Raw genomic sequence first — 14,318 nt, 5'->3', positions numbered from 1 at the left:
TTGACCTTATAGAACAACCTTTTCTTCACATTCAACCTAAATATTTCCATGCAAATCTTTTGTAGTGACTTTACAGGGATCTCAGGATTTGCCTCTAGATCTTGTAATAGATGTCTACATAACCAGTCAGTTGAAACCATGGGATTCTCTTCCAATCTTCCACATGTATTGTGCTCCCCAGTTAGAGTTTTAATGGCCCAACTAACATTGTCAACCAAAACAGTAGCATGTATCCTCCAATTGCAAGTCTCAACCACACACCTTGCTGTGTATCTCCAGCTGTCAGCTTTGTCCACAGTCACTGCACACCCTTCTTGAATGCAGAAATCTCTAAATACTTTCATAAGTTGAGCCTTGTTCTCAAAAATCAACCATGGCTCTAAAACTATAGAACCAAACTCTACTCCTGCCCTAAATTTTCCCATTTTTTACAACTTATCAAACTTATGACTCCCATCTATATAATATTCAAACTTTTTCTCTCTCAACTCTTCAATATCATCTAAAACATTATCATCCTCATCTTCAATGAAGTCTAGGTCACTCACATTCTCATTATCTTCATCAACATTAGAAAGTACATAATCATGATCCTCACTATCATCACTCTCTAACTCACTCACCTATACATCTCTGCTTTTATTCTCCCTTCTCACTCTCTCAACTCCCTTACCTCTCCCTTGTATAGAAGAATTGTTGTTTGGCACTCTCTAGTTGGAAGGCCTAACTCTGTGCTTTTTCTTTGGTTGAGAAGATGAGCTTGCAAGTGTATTGGTTGGTGGAGGTGGTGGTGTTGGTTCATGTCTTGGTGGAGATGGTGGTGTTTCCTGTCTTGGTGGAGATGGTGGTGGAGGTGGTGGAGAGGGTGGTGGTGTTTCCTGTCTTGGTGGAGATGGTGGTGGAGGTGGTGGAGAGGGTTGTGGTGTTTCCTGTCTTGGTGGAGATGGTGGTGGAGGTGGTCGTGGTGGTGGTGGTGGTGGTGGAGAGGGTGGTGGTGTTTCCTGTCTTGGTGGAGAGGGTGCTTGTGTTTTCTGATGTTCTGTTCTAGGGTCAGCTGCTGGTTGTTTGGTGCTCTTTTTTTATGTTGTTTTCTTTTTCTTGGGTGTCATTTCCTGTCTTTTAGTTGGCTGTTTGGTAGTAGGTGATGCAGTATGGGTAGCAACTGTTGGTTCAGGTTCAGGTTGTGAGGGTTAAGGTTGAGAGTTTCCTGGGAAACACTCATCATCTTCTGCAGTATCAAACACTCTCACATACTCCACCCCCAAGTCCTCTACACTAACTACTGGCACCTTAACATCAACAGTAAATTGATGCTGCTCCCACAACTCCCTCTCAACTTGCACTCTTTCAGCTTCCCTCTGATTCTTTTCAATATCCCTCTGCACTTTTTCAGCCTCTTCCTTTAATCTTTTCTGCCACCCCTTTTTAGCAGCCTGGAATACAATCCCTGGCTCTTTAGTTTCTTCAACCCATATCTCAATAGTATCCTTACCCTGATTCCACTCCCACATTTTCAACATATCAACATCATCCTGAAGCTCAAACTTCCTATTTGTCCTAGGCTTATTGACAAACAAAGAAAAGAATTGTGGAAGAAACACATTCTACTTCACTGAGCACTCAAACATGTCTTCATATAACCCCAATAGGTGACACTTATTAGTATCTTCAACCCTAACATGAAATTCCTGAGACTTATCATCCTTCTTACCATGGACTAACAACCATACTCCACTCATCCTATATACAATAACATATTAAATCACCAATTACATTCCACACAAATGAAAATAAATGAAACATAACAAAACTAAACAGCAACAGGAAATCAATAACATAGTTCAAATACCCTAACTCTAGATCATCAAAATCACTTAAATCTACCAAAATAAATTACGATAATCCAACATCAATTAACAAAGTAATGATATCAATAAAAGCAACAATATTTCATATAAACACAACTGATTCTCAAATCCATTCAAACCCTAAATTGTGTGAAATATTTTTACAAAAGATTGCAACTTTAAACTTCGAAATACAAAACGATAGAAGAGAACTTACCTTACTTGCTGTTACACAAGCCCACCCTTTGAATTTTTTTGAAATTTTCTTTCACCAACCTAACGCGTTTATCACACCTTCAAGAATCCACCTTTTTTGCCCGATCAAAACAGCAAATTTATCTTGGGCTCTCACTTTTCCCAAAACCAGACCATGCAACTCCTTCTACGCGAGAATTCAGTGTAGAGTTTTAATGGAGAACGAATGAAGAACAGGGGAGAGATAGTGAGAGAGAGATGATGTGAAGGGGGAAATAGGAAGACTTTTGGTCTTCATCAGTAAGTCAAGAAGAAAATGGCGCACACATTAATTAAGGGAATAATGGTAAAAACGCACTAACGGGGAGTTAACGTCAGTTAGGTAAGAGGGCATTTAATGCTAATGTACAGTAACTGATGGATATTTGGTGAATTTGAAAACTTTCATGGGTATTTGGTGAATAAAAAAATTACTCAGGGCATTTCATGAAATTTCCATAATAGTAATAATAATAGTGATAGGACATCTACATGTAGCAACCGGATGGATTTGTTGTTGAGGGTAAGGAGGAGCATGTATGCTTGTTATAGAAGTCCTTGTATGGTTTTAAACAATCACCTCGGCAATGGTACAAACGGTTTGACCAATGTATGTTGGGGCATGGTTTCTCTAGAAGTGACTATGATAGTTGTGTATACTTAAAGCTTTTTCTATATTCTATTTTTTTTATTATTATTAGTACAATATGTTCTTTTTTTCCATATTTCAAAGCTTCAACGTGATATAATAGCAAAGACTAGATGTGAGAAGAAAACTACTCTATTCTACATTTTATACTTACACATAGAGCGAATAACACCATATTCAACATACTTGTTACATGAAATTTACATTACACTACTATAGATATGGAATAAGATCATAAATGAACATATATTCAAAGAGTCACAAATATAAAAATAAAGGCAAATCATATGCACATCAAATCTGTAAAGCACAAATTCATTATTGTATGACTAGAAGGACAAGTGGGAGATTAAAAGGAATGGTTTCCTTTGAACAAGTGTATTATTTCGACACAGAATTCAGAATTAATTACAGAGTTAATTATTTAGTGAAGTCAAGTAATCGGAAAGTCCGGCCAAAGGCTATCTCCAATCAGTGAGATTAATTATATTAATCTCACAACCTTCCTTTCTTTGAACCCAACGGGTCACACCCAAGTGTGCAACCGAACTAAGGTGAAGAATTAAGTTGAAGGTCTTAATGCGTCAATCACGATAATTTGTACAATGACATCGAATTCCGAGCTAAGAGCGTCGAAGAACGTCAAATGTTGAGACGATTCTAGGAATTGACAAGTCGACAAAATAATGAAACAACACGCTGTGCTAGGCTCCAAGCCTAGCACGAGGCTTTGCCGTACCACATATGTGGGGAAAAGGCGTAAGTCAAATGCAATTGTCCACTAACAGTTCTCATAAGGCACAACGTGCTATTGGCCTTGCTTGCAAGCTGGGCAGCCTAGTGCTATTGCAAGTAATAGCAGCGAGTAGCTACATGGCGCACTAAGCAAGCATGCATGCTGGCAGCTCGCAGCAGTCTTACTAGCATTGCTTGCCAGCAAGCCTGAAGCAAGCGCTATCTTATGAGCCCTGCTAGTAGTGTGGCCTTTCCAACTTGATCAAAGGAAGGAATCAAGCTAAGTCAGCCTACTCCACACTTAGGTCGTGGCTCTGCGACAATTTCAGTTTTCGATATTTTTTCCAAATTTTCGCAACATCTTTTCGATTTTAGTTGTGAAAAATATTTCCAACCTTTCCTACACATATATCCTATGTTTTGTCGCGTTATGGATGATCTTTTCAATGTGTACCTTTTTATGCTTATGCTACAATGTAAATCAAAATTACGCACATGAATATCAAGAATTTTTCAAGTCTCATCCACTCATTCTAATTAAGTACTAAATTAATTAGGTATTTGTAATACATAATCATTATTAATTAGAGTGCGTATTGAATTGGGGTTTGAGGAATAAAGATGATATGGGTGCACAGGATTTTCATTTATTCTCAATTTTCTATGGAACATCAAGTATTAACACCCTGTGCACAAATATCTCAAGGTTGCTAACTATTTTTTAACACCATTTTAATCTTTATAAAATTAATGTGTGTCAATCTGATCACAATTTCCATTTTATTCATAATTCTATCATACAACATTTAGTTAAATTCATTCAAACAAAAACAAAAAACACAGACATCAAATGATATGAAAATGAATAAAACATTGAGTAGAAGAACATACTTGCCAAATCGACAAAACTGATCTTGCCTATGAGTTAAGCACATAGTACCAATTTGAGTTGACACAACATGGACAATGCAGCCTATTTGGTATCGATGAGGAAGCTCGGTCGTCTTCTGCAATTCAATCTTTGTGAGCATTTGCTTCCTGTAAATACAATCTTTGAAATTCTGAGATAAATTTCACCTTTTCTAACGATTAAATGGTTTCATTTAGTAGACTATATTATTTGCTTTAATTCTCTTCTTTTAGTATGAGCTACAAGACGTTATTTATTTATTTATTTATTATATTTTATTAATAAGTAAACAACGACAAATTTAACATTTATTATAAGTGGGTTCAAATAACATAAATATAAAAATTATTCATAAATTAACATATTACATGAAACTATATACAACCCTAGTACTTTGTCTTGAGAGCACAAAGTTAAAAGAGGCGAGGACAATGCAATTAAAAAAAAAAGTTTTTGAAAAACAAGTAAGAAAATAAATGTCAAAAAGATATTGATGTAATAACGTCTTCCCTAGTTTATAGCATTGAGGATAATTCTCCATTTAAGCTTAGGGAAGTGTGTCTACACTTTTTGTATATAAATTTATGGTGTAGGGTTGAATAACCTTGGAGGTTTTGGTATTTTTATTTGAAAATTGGTGAATTTATTTTGATGTTGAGAACCGATCATTTTTAATTATGCTTTACAATTAGGTTTACTGCCAATTTTCAAATTTTAACCTATTACCTATACCTTTTTGCATTTACATTACAACCCTTCAAATACTTTTAGACTCTAATGGTTAAGGCACTAATAAGTGGAGGGAGATCAATTGAAACATATTGAGAGGCTTAAAATGCCAAGATGTTGAGTAGCTTAAATTCTATTTATTTTTTTGATTTTCTTCTGCTTCCTTCAACAAATCATGAGTTGTCACTTTGAAAGGTGGAAACAAAGCTAGAGAGAACGCGGATGTGTTTGTTGGAGTGAAAGAGGACTGTAAGTCCCTCCTTTTCCTTTATTTTGGCAACAATTAAAATGTTGCTTACCATAAATAACTTGTATTCTTATACTCCTAGATTGGTGATTTGCTTAGTTTGAATTAGTTTGACTTGAGTTTGTTTGATTGAGGTCTTCCTCAAATTTCATATGTTAGAGGTATGGGTTAAGCTCTTACAAAATCCTTACGAGAGCATACTCATCCTCAAGACCTATCTAGGGGGTTTACATGGCTTGTCAATAGCTAAAATGGTGATTATGATTCCTACGTTAGTAAGTTAGTGTAAATTCTTAGCAGCTCTTCTACTTTTTTATGCTATATAATAAGATCATGATTCTTCCTTGATTGCTTTGGTTTTTCTCGAGAACGAGCAAAAGTTTAGCTTGGGGAAATTTGAAGAGTGTCATTCATGACACTCATAGAATAGTTTTTTAGGCTATTTTTCCTTTCTTTTTATAACTTTTATTTCAAAATAATAGTTTAGTTTTGTTCATTTACGCTTTAGTTTCATCATTTCCTTTATTTCTTGATTTCTTGCTTTTTAGGGTTATTTTCGCCTTTTTCCTTTACTCGTTTCTCTCTTGTTGTTTGTAGGTATTATACAAGAATCAAGACTTGATCTCGCTGGAAAGTTAGAAGAGACTTTTGGAGCAAGCTCACGGCATTCGAAAAGCTAAAGAAGAGAGAAAATGGCAAATTCTGAGTTTAAGCTCTTACGCTCTCATACCGCTCTCTCAAGACAAAGTGGTTTTGAATAATTTGTTAAAACCGTATCTCTAAATCCCTAAGCTCGCACTTTGATATTTTATTTCTTTCTCGATATTTTTCTTGTTTTATTTACCTTAGTTCACACAACAACCTTGCTCACGCTTCGAAATAGCTTGACCTTGGACTAAGACAATTGATCTCTCATTCCTCATGGTTTGAATCGAGCTTACCTTCTATTATGTTTAAGTTAAATTTCTAAATAGATGACTTAGCAGGGCTAAGGATGACTATTTCTCCCTTTGATAGTCATATTACGTCATTACGAGAAAAGCTGAGGTTGTGCCTCTTTTTATCGAAAACCAAATACTTATGAAGCTTAAGTGACATCGACCTGTAGACATCTACTTTTAGCCTCCTGCCCCGACAGAAAGTGCAATGACGATAAATAAAATCATCTTCGTGTTGGATCAAAGTAAAGAATGCTTATGGATAACTAGGTTAAGCCACAAAACGCAAAAGACTAGCAAAGATAAAAGAACAAAGGCCAACACAAGGTCCAAATTAACTAAACCCGGTCATAATTAGGCTTAAGCCCATGCTTAAAACCCAATAATGACGGATTTAGGAGCGTCTAGCTTAAAATAAAAGCTGCCGCGGAAAATATCGCGCGCATCTCACAAAGTCGCGCGCATAAGTTGCGCGTGGCAGGCCGCGTAACTTTCAAAGATGCGCTCGCGTAAGATTCAGAATATTAAAAAATTGGAAAATCGAATCTTACCATAGAGCTACGCGCAAGACAAATAGTTGTGCGCGTATACCGCGTGCGACCTATTCACTTGCGCGCGACAGCCCTGCGCAACCTACTCAGTTGCGCGCGACACCTGCTGCGGCAGAATGCTCTAAACCCTAAACCTAATCATTCCCTATAAATAACACCCTAATCCGAGGCTTCAAGACACAGAAAATTAACCTAAACGCTGGCAGAATACTTGTGAACTTGTGCATCCAAACCCTCTTGACCTAAACACTCACCCTTTTCGACATTTTGTTACTACGGTGGAGTTTCCCTAACAAGAAGGAGTCCATAAGTGTTCTAAACGGAGATCTAACAAAGATAAGTGGTAAATTCCCGAGCACTTAGTTAAATCACCATTATTTTTATTGTTTAAAAGAACTGTAATTAATTAATTAGTGTTGTTTGATCGCCTTAAAATAATAAATTAATTGATTTCACATAGTATTCTTTTGTTAATCATGATTAGAGTTGAATAAAATAATTGTTGGTTGATCACCAAAGTCAAGGCAAATATTGTTTATTTTATTGTTCTTTTCACGAATTTGATTAAATAAAAATAACGACCTTACGACATAATTCCTATGTGAATTAATGTGTGTAAATAAAATCAACTAACATAGTTTTTAGGTATCACGTTGCATATATTGTTTGGCAATTAAATTGTGCAAAGGAAGAGCTAGTAGAGGCCGTATTAGGGCTAGGATCGCGATTCCCATCTAAAGGGAACGTTATCTTAGTACCTCGCTCCCGAACTCATTTCTGGTTTTCTAGACCAATTTGGGCATGGGTAAACTTATGATTCATGCTAAATATCCCTTGAACTCTACTTGGGAGAAAGGCATGAACGAGGTTTATGGGTTTTTCCTAAAATTCATTGGCGACTCCTACTTGTTTCTTACAAAAAATAGTGTATGATAGAATCATCTCTAATTCAAAGTTCTCCCAAACAGTCAAGAATTCAAATCCTAATACATCCTAACAAGTGTAAATTCCTAGGCTTTAAGGGGCCATGGGTATCTAAGGAGAAGGATCCCCTACGATGGGAACACCCTCCTTACAGTCGCGACTCCACTAGGGAATTATAGAATACACAATTAGTTCATAGTTATGGTCCAAGGTATCCAACACCAGGTTACCTATGGGTTGTAACAAGAGCTAACTTGGATAATCTCTAGTTAGAGAGCGAGACTTGAACGCATAATATCTTCCTTTTGCACAAAACTAAAAGTCAAACAAGCAACATTGCATCATGCATAAGTATAGCACACTTAAACCATGGGGATTGGCTCATTAACTAGGTTTTGCCAACACCAGGCTTCTATCCCGAAATCAATAACAATCATCCCACCCATATCACCAACAAAACGTTGGGAGAGCGATGTCATGAGTTAACTCGTTGAGTGATTTATTTGTGCGTCGTTTCTTAAGATATGGTACCTTGGACACCCAATCCTTTTCAACCTTAGAATGGAAATATGTGGATTATAACTTGTGGCATGCTTATGTGATTACATGACTATATGCAACGTGTTAGGATAGATTTCTTTCTTCTTTTTAGCTTGGTCTAGGTTGCTAATCACAAAGTTGTCTCTTCGTAATTTAGAGTCATATTAAACGGGTAACATAAAAAAAATATTAAAAAAAAAAAAAAGAACGATGTAAAAAAAAAAGAAGGGAAAATAAAAAAACGCTCGAACAAAAAAGGGTCATACGAGCAGGTGGCGCGCGCAACTCACAGAGTTGCGTGCCCATACCTAGCGCAATAAAATTAGTTGCGCGCGACATCCGCACGCAACTCAATTACTTGCGTGCACTCACTGTACGAATCAGTTTTGATTTTGCAAAAAACAAGTTGATTCGTTAAAACGATATTTTTATTCAAGAATTGTTGGGGGCAATGTTATCCGTTCGAATATATCTTGCGTCATTTTGTTTTTTTTTTTCTTTTTCTTTTCCTTCTTCCCCTTCTAAGCAAGCATATTGGTTTACTTATCCTTTCGTACTTTTTTAGGGCCGGTTTTCAATCTTGGGAAAGAAGAATCTCGGGCGCTCACCTTCTACGTTTACCACCTAAAGATCCAACCCTTTCAAACCATTCTCCTTAGACAACTAGTCCTAGTCCAATAATGATGTCTACCATTCAAGAACTTCAAGATGAGATTCTTCGTTTGAGGGAAGAAAAGGCTCAAGAAGCCGAGGAAAAGAGAATTAAGAAAATTGAAAAGGCTAGTAAGAAAAATGCTGAAGCTTTAGCCTTACAAGAAAAGATGGAACAATTATCCATCAAAGAAAAGTCGTTAGAGAAGCTAGTGCTTCGTTCTACAATGGGGAACAAGTACTTTGACGCATAAAAGTTTGCTCCTCCCACGGGACTTGCTTTACCGAAAAAGTTCGAAGCTATGGACTTACCAATATTCAAGGTGACCAATAATCCACAAAATCATTTAATGTGTTTTACTGGCACCATGGCACTAAAGGGGTTGATCCTAAGCTTTACGCTTTGACTTTCCGCTTGTCTCTAGACCCAACCGCAAGAGAGTGGTACTATGGGCTAGACCCAAAATTCAAAGCAACATGGGAAGATGTAGTTTCAGCTTTCATTACCCAATATGAGAGTAACGTAGAGTTCAAGTCCACTCTACGTGAACTCGAAATGCTTAAGCAAGGCGACGATGAAGGTTTCCTTGCTTTATATTGTAGATGGCGAGAAAAGGTGGCCCACCTTGCCCAAAGGCCGCCCGAACTCGAGCTAGTACAAAAGTTTATTGACAATTGTCATGAAAAGTACAACAAGCATCTACGGTACCTTGGTTTAGACACTTTCCAAAAGGTTTATTCCTTGGCTACTAGGATTGAAGATGATCTTGCTAAAGAAAAAGCAAATAAGCCTCATCATCATCAACCTAAAAATAACTACAATAAGGGGAATGATGGCTCATCATCCTTTATTGATGTATTTGCAACCTCCACGCAATACCACAACACAAATCAATATAATGATCCTAGGAAAAGATTGACAAAAGAAAGAAAATTTACTCCATTTCCAGTAAGCTATAAAGAATTGTTAGAAAAATTAAATGAAAAAGGCTTACTTGCACCAACAGGACCAACACCACCCACTCCACCAGAAAGAAGGTTTCCTAATTGGGATGGTAATGCTTATTGTGCTTAACATAGAGGCAATGGACACGACACTGAACGTTGCTTTGTCTTAAAACATAAAATACAGGATTTGGTAGACGATGGGAGAATTCCCACGCCTAAACTAAACAATAATGCGTCCCCCTTGGGGGTGTTTCACATTGATGAGGACCAAATAGGAATCGATACGTTCAATCCATTGAACTACATCACACCTGTAGGAGAACCTCTACCCACAATGCTCATAGGGGCAACAAATGAAGTATGTGGGCTATGGGACGACGAATTTCAAGACTTATATATCTCTAATTATGCCACCGTCCCACCTCCATCTTGTTTACAAAATGAAACAAATGGAGCGCTTGATTGGGATCATTTCTTGGGGAAGTCACAAGACTTATCAAATCTCTCCTTGGATGAACAATGACATCAAGCTCAACTCATGGAACATCTTGAAATAGAGGCACGCTCAAAGCCTCTAGAAGAAATTTGGTTCATAAGTCCTACAACTAATCCAAACGAGATAGATCATTTAACTCGTTCTGGACGAATTTACCAGGCACCACCACCAAATTGATCTTCGACCACGCAAAATCAAGGTCAATTACAAAATACAATATCACCTCCTCTTGAGGTGGAAGATCCATTGGTTAAACAACTTCGCCAATCCAAGGCGAATGTTAGCATTTGGGAACTCCTAAGTAATTCTAAAGAACATAGGAATTCCCTTATAAACGCTCTAACGGCTTTGTCTGTAAGCACGGACACAACCCCTCAAGATCTCGTTAGCTTGCTTACTAGCGAGAAATCTGACAAGTCAATCATTTTCACTAATGATGATTTGCCTTCAAAAGACACTACCCACAACAATGCATTATACTTAACTGTGGGGTGAAAGGGATATAACATCCCTCTAACTTTGGTAGACAATGGGTCAGCTGTAAACGTACGCCCATTGCGAATTGCAAAATATTTAGGCCTTAATCCAGAAAAAGATTTTCAATCAACAACACAAAGCATTAGGGCCTATGACAACTCGAGAAGATCAGTTTGTGGAACTGTTAAGCTACCAATTACCACAGGCCCAATACAAAAGATGGTTGAATTCCATGTTATGGACATAAAACCTACATTCAACCTTCTACTTGGATGTCCTTGGATACATGAGCTTGGTGCAATACCATCCTCACTTCATCAAATGATTAGGTTGAACTATCAAGGGCTTCCTATGACTATTCATGCTTCTCCACTAAAAATAGCAATAAACGATCAATCACTCCTAGAAATAAACCATGACAATGATGAAGAGGCCCTGTAGGGATTTGCTGCAGAGCCATTCTGCACAATAGAAATGGAAGAAGACTTGGAAGAACCTTTCAAGCTTGATCCATATTCCACCCAGATAGTAAACAACATCTTATGTAATAGTAGTTACTTTCCTAGGATGCCTTTGGGAATAGAAATGAAGAAATCTTTCTTACTTCCTATCCCAAAGAAAAGCTTCTCCTTTGTATTGGGATACAAACTAACTAAAGAAGAATTGAAGTCTCACGATGCGAAAAGAAAGGCACGTAGAGATGACAACAACAAGGGGATAGTCACTTTACTCCCATCCTATTAACAAACCCTTAATGGACAATTCATTAGGGAGTGAGAAGACTACCCATACTATGACTTTCCAGAACCATTGGTTTTGGAAGGAATCAAGAAGCCTGGATTCGAAATATTTCACGATTGCTACTTCTTGGATGACGATTTTAGTATCATTAAATCAAAGTACCCAACTCCAGGGTGCTATGATACGCAAGCATTCAACTTGCTATTTGGACTAGGGCAAAATCATGTTGCTACAATGACCAATCAAAATGCCATCCACGATGAAGCTTTTGACCCAACTTCATTGATCACCCCTTCTAATGAAACCATGGAGCATGGATGGAGGAAATCTTTCAAATGGACTGATGAGTGTCATTTATGGCACTCATAGGGTAGTCTTTTAGGGTTATTTCTTTCCCTTTTTCATGCTTTCTTCTCTTATTTTTGGTCCTTTTTTCCTTTAATTTCTCTTTCTCCTCTTTTCTTTATGGTTCTCGTGTTTTCCTTTTATTTGGCTCTTTTTCCCTTTTATTTCCTTTCTCTGTTTGCTTGTGTAGGTACTTAGAGAATCACCTTTGCAAAGGAATCAATTTGGGACCTTAATGACCAAGCAAGGAAGAAGCATTTGGCTAGAGAGGGCTTAGAGAGGCCTTGGAGAGGCCTCGGAGAGGTCTCCAAGGTATTGCCAGCTGGCCGCGGGCGCGGGTCAGTGAAGACGCGGGCGCGGGCTCAAGAAGCACAAATGGCCAGATTTTGGCAGGAACTTCCCTCGGTTGCCCCGCGGTCTCTTTGCGGGCGCGGGAAACTTGGAGAGAGCGCTCTGTCTCAGAGAGACCGCGACCCCTGATTGAGCTTTTGGAGCAGGGGATAAGCCGCGCGCGCGGCATCTTTGGCCGCGGGCGCGGGTGTATACTGTCGCGGGCGCGGGTGTTGCCCAGATAGCCCGCGGAGGGTTCCATACCCATTTCTCCGCGACCGCGGGTTCATCGGGAGGGGGCACGGGATTTGCCGGTTTCTTCTTTGCTTATAAATAGAATTGTAATTCCTTTTTGAAACCAACTTTTTGATAATATTTCATTAGCTTAGTTTTAGTCTTAGAATAGTTCTCTCTCTTAGGTTGAGAGCTTCTCTCTGTAGATTAGGCTAGATTAAGAGTAGTTTTAGAGAGAGAAAGTGAAGGATTTCAATGGTGATTGAGAGATTGAAGATACAAGGGTGAGAATTGTGTTCAAGATCTTCTCTATTATCAATGAGCATTCTTAACTCTATCTCACCTTATTGCTTTGTTTAATTTCATGTTTCTTTGGTTTAATTTTGATGTTTGTTGCTTTATTAGTGTAATTGTTCTTGATATTTTGTTGATTCTTGATTTCCATAGTTGTTAGTTGATAGATGATGATTCTTGAATAGTTGTTTGGCTAGGAATTGGGTGAAACTTGTATGAATGATTAATAGTGATTAATTTGGGAATTGTGTTGATTGATTGTTGAGATTAAAGTGATTAGTGAAGGTTTGCATGTGTGTAATTCAATTAGGCCTTAAGAATTATGCTAGATTGCATTGTAATTGCTAATGACATGAACAATTGATTTAGGAATTGCAATTATCGATTGGTTTTGATTGTGATTCTCTTAGTTTGTTATTCATAGTGAACCCTAGCTTAACAATTAGGAGATAGCTCTTTGATTCCTATTGATTGCTCTTATCATTAGTCCTCACAACCTTTGATTGGCATGCTCTTCCCAAGTTGTTGCAATTGACATGATTACTTGTTGATCCCCGTTCCTAGTGTTTTATTTCCTTGGATACTTGTTTTGTTAGTTTTTAGTATTTTCTCTTACCTTCGTCTTCGACCTAGCTTAGGCGCATAATTGAAAGTGCTTGAACATTACCGTTCCTTTGGGTTCGACCCTTGACTTGCCTCTATACTCGTATTAGGGTTTGTTAAGTGTTTATAAATTTAGTTTGACCGAGGGAATATTAGATAACGACCTAGTTTTTCCCCTCGTCATGGACCAATCACAAAGGCGATAGGCTGGTAATCGTCACAGACGAACGGAAGGTGTTTGAAGAATCGGACGACGAATCTATTATAGACTCTAGGGAAGCTGAAAATTTAGGCCTTGTGGCCATTAATGAGTCTTTATTTTCTAGTTCTAAGGATGAAGATCCCAAAAAGGATTCTTCTCTTAATGTACTTTCTTTTGATTCTAAAAATATGAGCTCTATTTTCGAGTATATGCCTTCTTTTGAATCTTTTGAATGCTATAATAATCAATCTAATGAAGATGATAACATTAATAAGTTGGTTGAATTAATGAATGAACGAGAACCCTATCATTGAAGAAACTGAAACCAATCAATATAGGAACTAATGAAAACAAAAGAGAAGTCAAAATTGGCTTAACTCTAAATCCGGAAGAGCGATCGACCCTCATATCGACGCTCAAAGAATTCGAAGACGTGTTTGCTTGATCATACAAGGTTATGCCTGGAATAGATAGGGAAATCGCGGAACATACCATTTCCTTGAACCCTACCTCTAAACTAGTAAAACAAAAACTTCGACGAATAAAACCTGACGTCGCACTAAAAATAAACGAAGAAGTACAAAAACAATTGGACGGAGGTTTCATTCGCGTATGTAATTACCCAGAATGGGTAGCGAACATCGTCCCAGTCCCTAAAAAGGATGGACGAGTTTGCATGTGTGTCGACTTTAG

General features: G+C 37.7%; 1 protein-coding gene across 1 annotated transcript; it reads left to right on the top strand.

Moving 5' to 3' along the window:
* Window positions 1-528: 528 nt before the first annotated feature.
* On the top strand, window positions 529-1,194 carry LOC110722903 (glycine-rich protein 5-like). Its single transcript, XM_021902193.1, has 3 exons — window positions 529-577; window positions 755-1,018; window positions 1,124-1,194. Exons 1-3 carry the CDS (start codon window positions 529-531, stop codon window positions 1,192-1,194), a joined length of 384 nt encoding a protein of 127 aa, XP_021757885.1.
* Window positions 1,195-14,318: the final 13,124 nt, after the last annotated feature.

The sequence above is a fragment of the Chenopodium quinoa genome, unplaced genomic scaffold, assembly GCF_001683475.1.
Source record: "Chenopodium quinoa cultivar QQ74 unplaced genomic scaffold, ASM168347v1, whole genome shotgun sequence".
Taxonomy (NCBI): domain Eukaryota; kingdom Viridiplantae; phylum Streptophyta; class Magnoliopsida; order Caryophyllales; family Amaranthaceae; genus Chenopodium; species Chenopodium quinoa.
Note: the sequence above shows the minus strand (reverse complement) of the source record. Positions and strands in the feature narration are given on the sequence as shown.

Coding starts and splice junctions, on each gene's coding strand:
- LOC110722903 (XM_021902193.1), top strand. CDS start 529: ATGAAGTCTAGGTCACTCACATTCTCATTATCTTCATCAACATTAGAA. Junction 578..754: donor ATCTTCATCAACATTAGAAA/GTACATAATCAT, acceptor TTGGTTGAGAAG/ATGAGCTTGCAAGTGTATTG. Junction 1,019..1,123: donor TTCCTGTCTTGGTGGAGAGG/GTGCTTGTGTTT, acceptor CCTGTCTTTTAG/TTGGCTGTTTGGTAGTAGGT.